This window comes from Amblyomma americanum, chromosome 3 (genome assembly GCF_052857255.1).
Source record: "Amblyomma americanum isolate KBUSLIRL-KWMA chromosome 3, ASM5285725v1, whole genome shotgun sequence".
NCBI lineage: Eukaryota > Metazoa > Arthropoda > Arachnida > Ixodida > Ixodidae > Amblyomma > Amblyomma americanum.
In genome coordinates this window covers 162,605,504-162,623,131 of record NC_135499.1, presented here as the reverse complement: position 1 = coordinate 162,623,131, position 17,628 = coordinate 162,605,504, and the positions used below count along the sequence as shown (strand labels likewise).

At 48.3% G+C, this 17,628-nt stretch overlaps 1 protein-coding gene across 1 annotated transcript; it reads right to left on the bottom strand.

The window, feature by feature from the left end:
- Positions 1-14,878: 14,878 nt before the first annotated feature.
- On the bottom strand, positions 14,879-17,241 carry LOC144123440 (uncharacterized). Its single transcript, XM_077656263.1, has 2 exons — positions 16,205-17,241; positions 14,879-15,229 (listed from the first exon to the last, which is right to left on the bottom strand). The coding sequence occupies exons 1-2, from the start codon at positions 17,075-17,077 to the stop codon at positions 14,900-14,902; spliced, it is 1,203 nt and encodes a 400-aa protein (XP_077512389.1). The 5' UTR covers positions 17,078-17,241; the 3' UTR covers positions 14,879-14,899.
- Between the last annotated feature and the right edge of the window lie 387 nt (positions 17,242-17,628).

The following is a 17,628-nucleotide window of genomic DNA, read 5'->3' as shown; positions in this document are numbered from 1 at the left end:
TAAAAGTAAAAGAAACTGTGGTTTATCTCTGATTAAACCTGGAGTGACGCGAGAGCTACATCTGGCCGAGTGGAACTCGCTCAGTCGAATTGCAAAGTCAGTATTTCACCGCACCGTTTCGCTGGGCGTTCCTTCTTTATCTTCGTCCCTGGACGTGGATTCACTCTACCCCCCCCCCCCCCCCCCCCCGCGCACTCGGTTTCGCCAGCGCGCCATGCCGCCGGCAGCAGCAGTTGCTCCGCACAACGTGACCAACCACGTGACCAGCCACGGCGCCGCCACGGAGCTCAAGGGGTGTCACGCTGAAGGCTAGAGGTACGCTAGCGTAGTGTAGCTCTCGCTACAAAAACATTTCAGTCGCAAAAACTGCACGCACTGACACTGCAATCACAGCCCCGAAGATCACTGGTGCTCAAAAAGACAGCGCGAATCGCAATTTCTTTCCTCCAATAATTTTGAAAAAGGTGCAGTCGGTCGGTCGAATGCAAAGATATTTGCGTTCGGGCATTTTTTAAAGCAAAAGTTCAGTGCGACAGATCGATAAACGCATGAAAAATGTAAACTGCTAGGCCATCCACATGCATTCTTTTCTTTTGAGTTTTAGCTTCACTGCAGTTCGGAGGGTAATTTATTTTCTTAATGGTGATGCGGGTGTCAGTAACCTCGAGACAGTTACGCTTCGCCAACGCCATGCAGCTGTTCGGAACGATGCGTGCTCATGCCGATGCATTAGTAGACAGATATTTCATCGCAACGTGTCGCGTCGTGTTCGCCCCGTAATCGATGCGTATTGTGCCAGCTATGGGCGTCTCTATGTTATTGCTTCGGCACGCGCCATCGCTCTGCGCTTACAGTGGCGGCCTCTTGTGGAGAACCACGTTCTCGGTCCATTAGCTACGCTACTGAATCGTCTGAATGAAACTTTAGCCGGAAATCTGCAGGAGTGGTTGCAATTTCATCCCTTTTCTTTGCTACTTATTAACTTAAAGATGAGTCCACCAATCACTTGTTTTTTTATTGTGCAAACAGGAGCGGATGCGCCAAGAGGAAATGTCATTTTGTTTGAATGATCAATTTGTGTTCACAACTTTACCAAAATTTCCTTTCATTACTGCTCCCTATGAACGGAAGGTAGGATTGCATACATAAAATACTAGAGAAAATATTTACTACATTGGAATCAGTGCGAAAGCACGGATTAGTGCCACGCAGAAGACGACGACGAGCGGGCAGCGCCGTGGGACGGAGCGTCTGGAATGCGGAGAGATGCACTTTTGCTGATTTATGTTTGGTATGTCCAACCAATTTTAGAATTTGGATGTGTGCTGTTTTCTGGTACGGCTGCGTACAAAATTCGCCCGCTCGTTCTTTTGGAGCGGGAAGCGCTTCGCTTCTGCCTTGGCCTCCCCAAATTTGTGGCCAATAACGTGCTTTATCTTGAAGCCGGTATTCCTTCATTATTATCTAGATTTAAATTCCTAACTGTTCAAACGTCCCTAAGGATATATGAATTAGATTTACACCGCTCCTTGTCTTCTTTTTGTTGCCAGCCGACTTCCTTTTTTGAATACACCGGCCTAGATTTCATACTCCGCTGGTAGTTATGGTACAAAATTTGCTTGATCCTTTAAATGTTATTTTGTATAACATCCTTCCGACAAAAAAACAGTGGGTCCTCTGTATATATCGTCTATGATGACATTTTCCCGAAAAACGCTAAACATTTACCACTCCGCATTTTAAATGGATTATTAGAAGACCATTTACAAAGCATACCTATTAGCTTAGCGATAGCTACTGACGCCTCCCAATGTGATGAAAAGGCAGGGGCGGGTATATATTGCCCGATTATAGATTGGTCTTTTTCTGTGCAGCTTCCCGACTACACCCCAATTTTCCAAGCGGAGTTTCTGGCGGTGGTGCTTGCTCTTCGAAAACTAGAGCCAGCTTTCTCTTCAGTGGCTGTCATAGCAGACTCTCTTTGTGTTCATCCCTTGCTTCGGCTGTTGATTCGCCAATCTCAAACACCTTCCATTCATTACTCCCTCCGCATTTGAGCCTTGTTCACATGATATGGGTGCCAGGTCATAGCGGTGTGACAGCCAATGGAGTTGCGGACTGCCTGGCAAAGGCGCCCCTGAATGGCCCCGTGCTACCTATCATTCCGGCTACAGCGTACATCACAGCAGGGAGGTTTCGAAGACAGAATTTGTTAAGAATGACAACTGGATCTCTTTTAAGATCTGATGATTACGTGCACCTGAGGTATTCGTGGAGCAGGCAATCATTCCATTCACGGCAGCTTGAGGTATCTCTATCAAGGCTCCGGTGCCGGGTAGCACCCCTAAATTTTTATTTGCACAGGTCTGGGTTGACGCTTAATCCCGTCTGCGTATTCTGTGCTGAGCACGAAACCATAGACCATTTTTTGTTGTTTTGTCGCCGGTACACCATAATGAGAAGACGGTTTTTAGAGAAACCATGACAACAGCTTGGCCCTTGTTTGAGCAGCCCAGTCATATTGTCGTTTGGAGCCACCATACTTGGGTACAGCCACAGGTCTGTTTTTACCACCGTCCAAAATTTTTTAATAGAATCAAATCGGGTACCTTGGTAATTTTTTCAATATTATTTTTGTTCTTACAATTATCGTTATCATTTAACCACTCGGATATAAAAATCAGTCTCGATCTCCTGCGTGCGTTATGCATTTCCCGTTTCATTTCGCTGTTCCTTTTTGTTTACTTCTTCCTTCCCCAGCATTCATTTTTATTTTCGCCCAGGAAATATTTATCTGAAAAACTCTCTGTGCCTCCCAATTCTTGGCCAATCCCCCTATGAGGGCATGTGCCATTGTATGAGGGTAACTACAACAACAACGGAGCGCTCGCGCTAGGCGAACAAACAACGAACGATTTTGCTCGCGGTTGGTAGCCATCGGATTAGTGGTTGCGAACTAAAACTTTTACAAAGATGTAAATATTGGCTTGTGTAAATCTTCAAGACAACAGCACTTCAATCTGCTCGCGTGAAGAAGTTTTTTTTTAATCTTGAAGCAGGCCAGTCGACTTCAGGGCAGTTACCCGTAAGGTGTCTTTACCTGAACGGTACCTGAAGAGAACTTCAGTTCCTAAGACTACAAAACTAATTTTTTCTTGCAGTTTTCACCAAGGGCTTGCTTTCGGCTGGGTAACAACTTACATGACGGCCACAGGAGTGATGCTCTAGAATAGTGGAGAGAGGGACGCGTATCGAAATGCGCAAAACAAGGGCCAGTCGCGCAAAATTTGGTAACAGTTCCGGCTAGCAAAGCCTCTCTGTAAACAGAAGCCTTTAATGACGCAGTAGGCGAAGTACACTACCAATCAACTGCGTGCGAAGGGAGGATTGCGGTTCACACTTGCTTTCAGTAAACAAAGCAAAGCTCGTCCTGGCTACTGACAGCAACAGGGAAGACTCCGTTCACGAGTCGATCAACTGCGCTGTCTGCGGTACGCATCATAAAGAGGGAGCCTCACATGGGTCAAATGGTGACACGTGGAGCTTGATTTGCAAAACATATCCCTAAATAAAGTTTCGTTAGTGCAACATTAAGTGGAGATTGAAACCTGATATGAAGCAAAGCCTGTACAGCAGTGCAGCACTGATCAGCAATTGCGTAGAACCTTCAGCGTCAAGAAGTAGGACATCACAGCAAAAACGAGCGCTGACTTATAAATGCAGTATTGCGAAGTGTGGGGTTTAAAGTCAGCAAACAACTCAGAGGAGACATTAGACCCTCCGCTCGTTGCGACGGCGCATTTAGTTGGCGAAAATTGACCTCAAATGAGGCGATAAACGAGGCAAACGAGGAAATTAACAGTAAGGTCGATGTTCTCAGGTTTCACTTTTTCTGCAATTGCTGTCACTCATACCTTCAACATTTTGTAAAAATTTTAAATAAAATAATTTGGTTTCTTAAACATCAATTGTGAAACGTTGAGGACTGCAATAAAACTTGATTTTTCTGTGCATACGTGCATTAAATTTTAGAGTTCTTTTTTGTAAGAAACGTTGCCTTATAAATATTCACGCTGGAGTTCAACATTTATTTTCATGAATACTGGGCATTTAAAAAAAGAACTAATAGCTTTATTGCATAAGACATAACTTTATGAATATGCCAGATAAAAAAAAAACTTGTGTATTTTCTCAGTCATTCAACGTGCGGTGAATGAATTTATGACGAATTTAACAGTAATTACTGCACAGTTGTATCAGCTAGCTTAAAATTGAATGTAGTTCAGAAATCTGCATAAAACGTTACATATTTGGCCCAAATTTGGCGACAATTCATACATAAATAATGCAAAAAATTCAATTGCTGCGTCCTCTGGTAAAAGGGATTGATAGCCAAAATTCCTAGGTATTTAGCATGTCTTTAGCGCTCACTACAAATTCCAGACATGCTGTGCATTTTATGATGGCTTGGAGTAAGTTCTTGAGGCTTTGAGTTTTTATAGGCTTAAAGATTTGAGTTTTCAAAATCTGTGAGGAAGAAGTGAAGTATTAAAAAAATGCTATCAGTGTTCAATACGCGTGAGACAAACAAAAGTGAAAAATTTGTCTGAATCAATACCAAGCAAAAGTAATTTCAACTACCACAGCTACTTCTGTGGCTCCTATTGAAAACATTATCCGCTCCTTCACGTGTGGCACATTTTTTTTAAAGGCCGTAAACATTAGCAGTAAGAGCCATCTAAAAGATACAACGAACGGGAAACGTCACTGGTAAAAAGTAAGGCAGCTGTCACGTAAGCAGTTCTTCGCTGAGACGTGAACACAGCAGTGCTGAAGATAACCTTGATACCAGCAACACCGACGCATCAGGAACAATCCTGCTTCCCCATCTCAGGTATAAGAAATAAGCATTTCATCGGAGGCAACGCGGAGCTTTAATAAAGTCTAGTTGCAATAGTTCTGGGTGCCTGACACCATATTGAGTAGAGATGGCTCTGCTTTAGCAGCGGGCAAATCTGATTGGCTACGGTTAAGACGAAAGAGCGCTCTTTCTCCTCAATTTGCAGCAAAATCTCTCGTGCACCCATTTGCGTTTTTGGGCGTGCTTAGAAAGAAAGCTGCATTATGATGTCATTTAAACTAAGAAGAAAACTAGAAGTGTTATAAAACTACCAGAGAGACTGTCTAGTTTATTTGTTTTTTTTTTCAGTCTCTAGTCGATACCACGTGAAAGTATGCTAGTGTACGTCCTGTAAGCCGACGCATGCACACAGCGTGGCTTCCGGAATGAAAAATGTAACAATGAAAGCAAGCACTAGCAGTTCTTGTGAACTTAGCACTCCAGTCGGACGCATTAGTTGAGCAAACAGGCAGGAAACGCAGTTGTCCAAATTGTGCAGAGCTGAGTGTACAAAAGCGGTGCTAGCGTTTGTGGGCGAACGCACGTGCAAGTATTGTTCAGTGCACCTAGGTGATGTATTCCAAGCTGCTCCTCCTTCAGAAGAACGGGCAAAGCACAAGCTCCATAAGAAGCAATCGAACCGTCACAGATGATATCTCGCCATTTTGAATCTTGAGTCACTTTCCCTTTACTTGACGCAATATTAGTTCGGCTTACCAGGTGCGCTGTCCTAATCTTTTCAAAGCAATATTCAGTTAGGTGCTGCCTATGGAAGTCACCGCTATAAAAGCATTTAGTGATGTTGGTTAGTTGTTAACGGCTAATGAATGTTAACTTGCTAAGGCTACAAAGTGGGAAGCATGCCGCGGTTTAGAGGGCCACAAAATAATATCAACCATCCACACAACCATTTTTTTCTCACAAAGTCGTCGGACAGCCGGAGAAACCGGACTTGCCCATGCAGGACCACAGTGATACTCAAGTTGACGCTTCAGACGGAGCTTACAGCAGTGTTGAACTTGGGGCTGGTTAGAGCGTACGAACCTTGAGTCGAACTCTTCACTTTGCAGTGAAACACGAACTACCTTTGCAGGCTGAATTGTTCGAAACTGGGTTTGCCCCCGAAATGGCGTAGCGTGGTTTGCGGAGCCTCCTCCAAGCACACACCCTTGAAGAAGCCGGGCGCCGGGCCAGGGGTGGCTTGTACCCATTTTTACCGGTAGGTGTCCGGCGGTGGGTTTCGAACCAACCACTTCCCGCAGCCGAAGCGGGCGCCCAGACCACAGATTTTAATGCGCACCAGAATTTTGAGCACGTCAACGTTCTTTTTTTTTGCATTTCCCCATGCGACCACCGACTGGACACCACCCACTGGACATGAGACCACCGCCGCCTGTCCGGTTTCAAAGCCGTGGACCCCCGACGGCAGCCTGGTTCATGATCAGTTCATCCGAGCGATGCCGAGACTTGTTCCCTCTCCTAACATGCATTCGACGCAACACGCAGGAGAAACAACTGGCAACGCACTTCTTGCCACTGGTGCAGCGCTGTAAGAGTTATGCGTGCGCAGTAGGGAGCATCTAGCAGGCGTGCGCCGTCCAGCCAAGCCGTTACGCCGTATGGGGATCGTCTCTGGCGAGCGCGCGTTGACGACGAGATGCATGGGAAGGCGGGGTGTGTGGGGAGGGAATGAGGGCTGGTTTGTAGCGGCTAGGGAAGGACGAGCGGAGGGGAAGGGGGAGGGGGGAGGCATGAGGAGGCGACGCGTGCGGCATGGCCAAGTGGGCAGCCGCCGAGCGGGGCACTCAACTTTGGGCTGCTGCGTTCTAGCGAGCGCACTGCTCATTATGCGTGGGGCTAACGGCGCAGCATCGACCGCTCGGATATCGTCGCCCTCCCGTACGCGCCGGTCTTTTCTTTTGAACGCGAGCTGCTACGAATTATTGCCTATCACGCTTCTTGTTTAATTCAGTTCAGTTCTTTTGTTTACCTCGTTCTTCGATCCGCTTCTTTGTTTCCGGTTTCGTGGAAAAGCCTTCTCTTGTACCACTCCGTTTTTGAGCTTCCGCGAAAGGCAGGAAGCGTTCCCCGTACCTGTGTAATCGGCCGGCGAGACACTCGGAGTGATTCAGTGAATGCTATAGAGCGTTTGCGAACGTCGCACGGAGAAGGGAAAGAGCGGCGAGACAGAACCGGGCACACTCACCCAAACAGTTACCTGATACGCTTGCGTTGCTGCCTTTGCACGAAAGCGTGTTACGCAACTAATTGCAACACATTTCTTCTTCCTCATAGTGCAGTTCCTATATCATCCAGCCATTAAGCCGTGGCGTCACTAACTGCTTTTCTTTACCGGCGCCTGAGTGTATTATGGCGTTCACGACGGAGATTACGCTACGCGCCGCTAAGTGGAAAATGACTGACGAGATGTTGCGTAAGATTGCAGCAACGCACGTTCTTTAAGGGATCGATAGCAGCGAAACTGCCAACTCCAGTAATATAAGAGCGTCGTATACAGTTTTGCCCAAAGCTGTGAGGGATGCCGGTAGATTAATGAATAGAAATGCAAAATAGGTCACTTCGGAGCCCTATTGATTTGCGCGGTTGTCGGTTGGTGGAGGGAAAGAACTACACCAACGATGCACATGTACAGATCAATGAGTGTCTGCAGTATCCAATGCAGGCAGGATTTGTTTACAGAGAGGTCAGATAAGAACGGAGAGGATGGCCCAGATTGGTGGGCTCTTACTGCTGTTTAGTGCTGGGAGAGAGAAAGAGAGAGAGAGAGAAAGAGGAAAAGGGAGGGCAGGAATAGTGCTGGGAGAAGATTATGTCACATAAACAATGAACATATGAAGTTGGCGCACGTGACTCACCATGAAGAACGATTGCAACCTGGTGCACCAAAACGACGGCTTTATTGAGCGACGTATCGGGCCAGGCTCTAAATAAAATTTTATCCATTGCACACCTAAAAACTTTTATAGTTCGGCAGAAGCCCTGAACATCAAATGCGTACACTTTGCATATGCTTGGAACGGCATCGAATAGAATAGGCCCGGAAAAAGGAATGTATAGTTTTGAGACATAGCCTACGATATCGGGCATGAAGACTGCGTTTGTTTAACCTGGCTGAAACTTGCCGTGTCTCCCAGTATTGAAGTCGACATGTACGAGCATCATGAACGTCACTACACGAATGGAACGCGTACACGAACGCGTAAACCAACCGTAGCAACATGCTGCGTGCCATTGGAGTGGGCCCTGTTTTTGAAACAGCCGTCGAAGAAAACTACGCCGTGCTTTAATCGAACTTCGTACCTATTATTCGAAAACTCTTTGGATTTTTGTCATCGTATTCGATTTGTTCCGAAAATTTTTTAACGTTTACTGTTTGATTCGTTCAGCGAATCAAATAGGAGAATATTCGATTCGTTATTAGAAAATTTGGAATATTCGCACCGGCCAACAACGGTCAACGACATATATTGTAGCCACCATGTTTTAATTATTTGTCGAATACGCCACCAGAGAGTCTAAGCAAGAGGAGAATGTAAAATGCTGCAACGCGCAGTGCACTTCAAAAGATTAAAGTGTTGCTCCCCCTCTGAACGGTTATGCCTCAGCTCGCCGCGTTTGATGCCGCAACTGCACAGCATATGATTTTCTATACGCTTTCAGTGGGCTGCTTCACATGTAGGCGTTTAGGTGGCTAACAGCCTCGCCCATGAAGCGCAGTCTGCTGAACCACCGAGGAACGTCTTTAAAGATTCCAAGACATATTCTTTAAAGAGAGCGGTAAGCCATTTCAAACAGTTAGGTGCTCGCACAACCAACTTTGTGTGACCAGGGTGCTGAAGACAGCTGAAGCCACTCTACTTCATCGCCTATACACACGTCTTCTGCTCGCATTCCAGAGTGGATGTATGACAAGACCGACATAGTCTCCGCTGTTGCCCTCTTGAGGTGATTTACGAGATTACCTCATGGGTTGTCCCGATCATGAAGTGGAGCAGCAGGTCCTGCTCACTTCCCTCAAGAGGGCAGGGTGCCACACTGATCTCTGCAGGACACTGTCTACCCGCATGGGATCCGAACAATTAGGAAGGCGCCTTCCAGCCTTCTGCAGCAATTTCTTCACGAAACTGAACTGAACTTCAGATGTTGAAGAGGTGGTTTGACACTCAATTCTGGGTGCTTGTGTGCATAGCTAGGTAACAGGACTATGCCACCAACTCTTCTACGCATGCACCAAGTACGCACAGCAGTATGGTTTAGTATGGTTTATCGGAAATGTCTCATGGAACTTATAGGCCCCACAGACAAGCCACAGATTGGCCGCGCGGCTGTTCAGCACGAATTAACCTGTTAGGCCCCGGCCGCGGCAGAATTTTGTTAAAGAAGAGAAACGACCCCGCACTGAGGTCGATGTACGCGTTAAAAAATACAAGATCCTCGAAATTGACCCAGCGTCCACCACTACGATGCACCTAATAGCCACAACGTTTGCTTTATTGTTTTTGCAAGTAGGAATCTATCAACCATTAACCAACACAAGACAGGTAGGTATACGCTCCTCGCGTCGTTGGGCACCATAGAGCTAAGTTGAAGCTTAACACGCCTCGCTTCAATACTTAAAGCATACTTTTTTTCCTCTGTGACGCTTGTGTCCGCGAAGCACGAGAAGTAAAACGAAAACTCAAATGCTGCGCCGATGTCGAAAGACGTGTGTTGCGCTCGTCTCGTTGCGTCTGTTGGCCCCCGGGACACGACGGGCCTGCGTTCGATTTCCGTTCATTCATGTCCCCCTTCACGTTGACGTTGCGTGCTGCCGTGCTTGGGGCCAATCATGTCCATCTATTCTTCGCTGCCCAGTATACCTGCCATCTGGCGTTCTATTTATAAACGTGGATATTTGGCGTGCGTCGATTGGCGTTTCGATCCGGAACTGGAAGACCGCTTTTGCATACAACTCTATGCTCAGACCAGCGCATAAACTACGCCCCCCAGTTACACTGACTACGCTAGACTACACGCGTACATATAGAAAAAGAACAGCCACAAGAACTGTGTCTATGCTTTGGACAAAAAAAGGGGGCTAGATCGTTGCTTTCGAGGTATAATGGTCTGCACTGACAGTAACAGGGGAAACGGTAGTGTATTAAGCATTGTGGATCTAAAAGAGCAAATCTTAACATAAGGAAAGAATATGGCATGTGCCTGACGCCAGGCCCATGCGTCCTGATAGATTCTAAGTGGGGGGGGGGGGGGGGGGGGGGGGGTAAAATTGGAGGGGACACTTAAGCTCCGACTTAAGGATATGACACGATAGCATTAATGGGTTAATGCCCATACATGCGGATTTGGTCACTCTAGACTTTAGATTCATAGGTCCCTGAGAGTCCTGATACCCCTCCTAATGCTGTGGTGCTGCGGTTAAGCGATGCGCCACTGCCCTGCGATGACAGCTGCTGCCGCCGATGGGGCGAGATTGTGAGACTCAGACTGCTCTTCCCGAGCAACCTCTCGCGACCAATCATTAATTGAACTGCCATGATAGGCACGGTTGGACCGGACAGACACACAACGGCGAAATCGGTGAGTGGGGGATCTTGTGCTAGCGCACTGAAAACGTGCAACCAGCTGATAAGTGTTCGTCAAGATTATTCGTGCATCCCCTGCCGACAGGTATATATATAGCAGGCAGGCGGCAGACTACATTTGGGCGGAACGGAACGTATACCTGATGCGTTTCCGCTTACACTACCAATGGGAAGCAATTCACGAGCGTAGAAATCTCAACGATCGCAGCATAGTCAATCACAAGAGTTGTCAGTGATCATACAGCAGACGCCACGGTGGCTCAGTGGTTATGGTGCTCAGCTGCTGACACGAAAGACGCGGGTTGGATCCCAGCCGCGGTGGGCGCATTTCGATGGAGACAAAATTTTATAAAGGCCTGTGTACTGTGTGATGTCAGCGCATGTTAAAGAACCCCATGTGATCGAAATCATCCGGAGCCCTCCACTACAGTGTCCCCCATAGCCAGAGCCACTTTGGAACGTTGAACCTCAGAAACCAAACCATACTTACTCCGGAATTAGTCAACAAACACACAGTAACTGCCAGCACAGTGCGCCATTTGATGAGAAATGCGCGTGAAATTTTTAACTCAGGTGTGGTGTTTAATGAATACGCTAAAGCACGGCAGTTGCTCGCATGCTTTCGATGATTCCTGGAAACTTTCGTGTACACTTCACAACAGCACACGACGCGTCGAAGGCCACACGCTCTAGTCATCGTCACCGATGTATATATGCGTAAGCACGAGCAGCAATTTGTTCTGCAGTGCTCGGCTGCCCTCTATTACTTCACGTAGTTTCTTTCGCACCCACGGGGTGTGCAACGAGACGCAAACGCATGCGATGCAGCGGAGAGCTCCCCTCTAAATAACGGGAGGGGGAGGGGGGGCGAAGGTGGCCTGCACTTGCACCTTGCCGTTGTGACACTGATCTGTTTAAATTGGTTGTTGGGGAAAGCAAATGCCGCAGTATCTGTCTCATATCTCGGCGGACACCTGAATCGCGCCTTAAGGGATGGGATAAAGGAGGAACTGAGAGAAGAAAGGAAGAAAGAGGTGCCGTTGTGGACGGCTCCGGGATAATTTCAACCACCTGGGGACCTTTAACGTGCACTGACATCACACAGCAGACGGGTGCCTTTGCGTTTCGCCTCTATCGATACGCGGCCGCTGCGGTAGGGTTCGAACCCGCGTACTCCGCGAATCAGTAGCCGAGTGCCCTAACCACTGAGCCACCGTGAAGGGTGACAATGATCTGTTAACTTTCGATTTTTAATTTCCGGCCGAGTTTTCGACGTGTTTGAAAGTGGCGCCTCTGATTGGTCGGATTGTAAAGACGACATAGAAATGACGTCGCGGCAGTTCATCTTTCGCAGGCGCTTTGAATGTGGAAGGGTTATGGAACTTTCATTGTCGGTTTTCTCCGCAAAGTAGCCACATTCCGCGAATAAAAAAAAACGTTTGTAGTGTTCTCGAGGAATAATATTTTCATATTGCCCAGTTTGATATTTCCCTTTAGCGTCCTTTTATGATGACTTGCTGAAGTGTCCGGTTCGACACAATCTGGAGAGACTCCCTCCTTTATCCCTTCCCTTACGGCGCGGTTCAGGTGTCCAACCATATATGAGACAGATACTGCGCCATTTCCTTCCCCCCCCAAAACCAATTATTATTATTATTATTATACCAATGCCTACATGGCCGAGCGTTAAGAAAACATCTCCATCGACGAGTAGATCAACGTCAGTGATCCAAATTACGACGTGCGACAGCGACGCGGTTCGTTTCTCTAGAAAATTCCATGTGCAGTTATCTCTGTATATTGAAAGAAAAAAAACTACTCGAAATGCTCGAGACTGCTAACTCCTGTAACGGAATTAGAACACGCCCGCTGCCATGTATGGGATCTTCTATACCATCTGCGAGTACATACACTAATAAACTAACATACTAACAAACAAACGCTGCCGGCTTCTCTCCTAATCGGAACAGTAATGCGGTCAACTCTGTGTAACGCGGGAGTCAGCGAGAAGCCATAAGCGATTGTTATTTCACGACATGTTGAGGTAGAGAATATAACAGCGAAATTGTATCTGCGCAGTTCTAGAGTGCTCTTTTTAGTTTGTCACGCACAGTCGTTTTTTGACAGCTCTCCTCTCAAGTCCGATGATCAAGGAAAATTCTTCGTTCTTTCTAATAAGCGTTCTTTTTTGCGCTTAGCCGCCAACATGTAGCGGCAGCCACGAATTCCAAGCTCGAGTTTTTATGGCCGATGTCGACTTCGTGATTCCTTAGATGATGCCGAATAGAGGCAAATTTGTGACTTTTCGGCAGAAGTGGGTAAGAGCCCCGCTTGGAGCGCACTCAGAGATTTGTCACAGGTCTGTCCTGTCGTCTCTTTAGAGCTTTCGTGATTTGTAGTGGGCTGAAAGTGCCTCCAAGCGATCCCTTTTTGTCCATCACTCTCTAATACTGCACAGGAAGCAGTCACCTTCACTGCCAAAGCAGCATGGTGGTACAGCACAGAAACTTCCTGCAGAACTGTCCGCTGTTACGCGCCCTTTATCCCTATCATCTTGTATCCCCCGAAGTAAAAGAAAGTTTAAACGTCGTCCACAAGTTGAGGAGCTGTGTGCTGCGTGTGTCACGTCGACGCGACCGCCCAGGTGGTCAGGCAATGGCGACCAGCGCCGTCAGGGCTAAGGCGCAGTGGAGGACGTGGGACTAATCTGACTCAATGGATATGCTGTCACGTAAGTAAATTTATTAATCATATACCCAACATTATAGTGTCGCTTCACCGTATGCAACACATATGCCAATGCCGGCATACTAGAAAACTGAAGGTGCTGGAACACTTAACCTTTCAATATGAGCGAAGAATGCTGCTCATATTTTCCGTGCTCGTAGGTATTCAACGTGTTCTAATCCGGAATGTCCAATAGAATTTTCTGCCGCGGACAACAACTCAGCCTTCCACAAAAACCTATCAGCCATCTCGGTAAATACTGGATTCATCACGTGATCTCCGCAATTCAAGACTTGACATCGCACTTTTTATCTACCAGGTGTTTCAGAGAAGTCTGCCAACAATTCTTAAAAATAGGTTTTTGATGTAAAGTTGCGATTTTTCCGATAAAGTAATACCAGGGTTGCCAGACCGTAGAAAAGGCGAGAATTATCGTAACTAGTAAAGCGATTAACTAAATTCTATCGGGTAAGTTTTTGACTATTGCAGATGGGCACCATATTGAAATAGATCTGTCGCTTGGTTTGTAATATAGCCTTATTTGTTTAGAATTTTGAAAACATTATTACCTCACCGTTGCGGCTCAGCAAATTTTGGGCATTCCTCACGCAATTCTAAAACCAATTCGAAACGACGTCCATCAAATTACGTCTCTCTGCGGCGCCCATGCCACGTGATCTTCTCGGCTGGCGCAGCGAGGAGCGGTAAGCCCCGCAGCGCAGGCGGTGCAGATCGTCACGTGCGCCGCGGTGTGGTGAGATTTGATGGACGTCGCTAGCCGCGTTTACAAGAATGCGACAGAATGCATCTTGAGTCGTTTTTTGAGAGAAAGAGCAGGATTTGAGAAGGAAAGTAGTGACTCGTCCTCTACTCTTTTCCTCGAAGTTTTTGCGCTTTCCTTCAAAAAGCGGACTGAAGTCGACTTCTGCCGCATTCATGCAAACGCGACTGCTGTGTGCACACAGCCTGCGTGTGATATTCGAATTCCACGAGAAATGGCGAAAGTTTGTTGAGACACAGCGGAAAGGCAACCGCGTTTTCAAAATTCTTTACAAATATGGGTATTACTAATGACCAGCTACAAGTCTTATTTGCAACCAAGCGCCTATCAGTAATAGTTAGAAAGTTACCCGTTAGAATTTAGTTGATAACTTTACTAAGTAACATAATTCGCCTTTTTTGTGGCGTTCGCCAAGACAGGTATTACCATGTCAGAAAAAGCGTCTCTAACTGAAAAAAAATTAGTGTTGGGCTTCCCTGGAACTCTTGGTATAACCACCCCAATGTATTTAACACAATGTCAACCCAATAACTGTTAAAATGCGGCATGAAAGAAATTTGGACTCACATAAAGAAACAATTAAATATTTATATTGCGAAGGCTACTGGCAAGCTCAGCTTGCAACAGCAGCTCAAATGTTCCTGGGTAATGCGACCACCACAAACCCTATAAGCCAGTAATAAGCCGAGCCAGTCATCCCAAAATGTTTCAGAACTGCGGAAGTCCCACAGACCCGACATGAGATGACGGTCTTGTGGAAAGAAAATAACGTGAAAATAAGATATCGCTGGCAAAGTATATAACAAAAACGAAGAACCTAACACCCTAAACAGCAGTGTGCTCTGGAGGGCACCGAAACGGCACGACACCGCAGGCGTAACAAATAAATTAGGACGGAAACAGATAGCCCCAAAGACCCGAGGCTTCAGGAGGCGGTGACCCGGCGGGGCGTAGGCGCTTGCGCAAGAGAGCGTGCACTTCGTCGACCATCTTGACGTAGCGCTCCGGCGAGCGCGACCAGGAGCGGCTGCCGTCTTCCAGCTCGAGGTTGTAGAGCGCCATGCAGGGCGTCCGGTCGCGCAGGAGGGTGGCGTTCAGCAGCGGCGCCACCTTGTTCGCGACCCCTTTGATGACCTCGAAGCTGAAGAAGCGGTCGCCGTCCTGACCGTACGCCACCCAGGCCTGCTCATCCACTCGGATGCTGGGATGCTTGCGCACCTGCGACAGTGACATGTCGCTAGGGCAATGCTCTACGGAGGTCATGGCTTTGCTCCTCGGGCCCTTGGGCGTAATTTCTGATTCTGCAAAGCGTGTATACGCAGCCTTTGCTAAAGGCGCGAATTTGGCTGCGTCCACGACAGGAGCAGTTGCCGATGCGTGCCGCTGTGGCACATCGTGGCGCTGCTAGCGTCAGCGACGGTATAGCGATTTCTGGCCCTCAATTTCGATACCATACTCATGGCGTGCTGCACAGACTGGCAGACCACGGCGATAGCGGGGTGCAGCGTTCAGACAATATCAGTGGATGAGACAAATGAAAGCTGAATATAATTAGAAATGAACGCTTCATTTGAAACAGTACTGTATCATAGTCCTTTTCAGTACAACACGGGCAGTGACATGAATACTTTCGACGAAAACTATTATGTTTTGGTTTATGGGAGTATAACGTCCCAAAGCAACTCAGGCTATGAAAGAAACCGTAGTGAAGGGCACTCAGACTTTGTTCTCGAAACGATGTCTCTTTATAGCGAATTGGGCTGACCGATTTTGAGGAAACGGCGACAGAGAAACGCACAACGTTTCCTGCAAAATTCATTGCTGCCGAACGTCGTGGAACTGCTAAGTACTTGCAATGTGTATCCCATGGGGAACCCTTGGGTGCAAAATTAAGGCCGCTTGCCTGCACCTTCACTCTACGCGCAAACTAAGTTTGTGAGGAAGCTACTTCGCTGCGCTATCCCTCCCTTATTACGGCTAATGATTCTTTACCGTGGCTAAACCTGTACGAAATGGTAGTTGGCTTTGTCTGCGTTACTTCTGACTCTACGAAATGTCTGCAAGCTTCTTCCACCCATAATTCTATATGAAATCCCTGCCGATCGAGGAGCATGGGGCAGAATTACACTAACTACGAGCGTCACTTGTCCATTTCCGGAATTTTTGCCGCAGAGGTGTACTCGCCGTGCGCACCTTTTCGAGTTTCTCCATGAACCACGACGTGCAAACTGCTCCAAGCTGCCCGTCCTGCCCGCTCGTGTTGAAGACGAGGGCACCAATGAACAGAGAGAAGCATCCAATCAGTCCACTGCCAACGACGTGCTTCAGTTCTGGATGCAGTGCCAGAATCCTGTCAGCGCCTTTCAGCGAAAGTTGCTGCTGCTGATCTTCAGGGTCCTTGGCACGAGGCTCCGGTATCGACGTCAGGGCCGTGCGGCACTGACCATCGACCTGCGGCGGCACGTGAGTCTCCAGCACCAGCATCGACAGTGGCGTCACCGCTTTGTCCAGGACTCCTGGCGGAAACAGTCGCAAGGCGTTGCCATCGTGAAGACCCTGGAAGCTTACGCCGAGAGCGAGGAACATGCCGGGATTGCATTCGGCCATAAGCCTCATGGCGGCAGCGACTCGCGGCAGCTGCTCCGGCCGGATGCCGACTTCGAAGAGCGCCAAACCATGCATCCGCTCCCGGGCGAGGCTGGCGTTAAGGCGCCGAGCTAGGCCCGGCTCAAGCGCGCCAACTAGAACCTCCCAGTCGAACGACGGTAGCAAGCGCGTGACGGTCATGGCGGACGCCTGTCGGAGGAAGAACTGCCAGCTCCAGGACTGGCCTCCACGTGCCCGTAGGCTTCCGGCCCCCCTGTCGTTGTACACGGCGTGCGTGAAAACGATGTAGTCGCAGACGCCGTCGAAGGGGTACGCCCTCCTGAGGGCGAGGCCGGCGCCCACTGTACACACGAGTGTGGCGTGGCTCCTGGGTCGCCCGACGAACGTGTTGCCCAGCTCGAGGAAGGTTCGCAGCGCGGGCGAGTGCAAGGCGCTGTCCACGATACGTGGCGTGTACATCACGAACAAGAGGAGTGACGTCAGGGCGACCGCGGTGCAGACAAGCAACGCGCAGGATAAGGCGGCGAGCAGGAGCCGTGAGGACAGAAGGCGATAGTGGCCCTCGGCTCGGGCGACGCTGATGGTAGCCGAGGCTGGCTGCAGAATCAGTCTTCGGACGCCGCTGGCTGCGACATTTCGGAAGGTGACGCGTGCGCTCATCGTGGTGGGCCCTTGCTTCTTTTAAGCTTGATCGGAGACGTGAGCCTCGCATAATGCGCCGACTGAGGCTCGTGCCACGCTGGCCTGGTGTCTCGTGCTAAGCAACGAAGACGACGACCGTGGGGCTGAGGACATCATCATCAAATGCTCGTCCGAAGTGCTCCATAAGGTCACAGTGACAACCATACCCATTATACAACGCTTCTAAAAGAGAACAAATGCAACTCCGCGTCAAGCCTATCATTTATACCGGTCACACGTTGCAAGCCCGGTAGGGCTTCAAAAAGGGCTAGCGTTGTAACGAGTAGTCTAAGAGCGAAGTACACAAAAGCGCGCCACAGCTGTCACTT

Coding starts and splice junctions, on each gene's coding strand:
- LOC144123440 (XM_077656263.1), bottom strand. CDS start 17,077: ATGTACACGCCACGTATCGTGGACAGCGCCTTGCACTCGCCCGCGCTG. Junction 15,230..16,204: donor TCATGGAGAAACTCGAAAAG/GTGCGCACGGCG, acceptor TCACTGTCGCAG/GTGCGCAAGCATCCCAGCAT.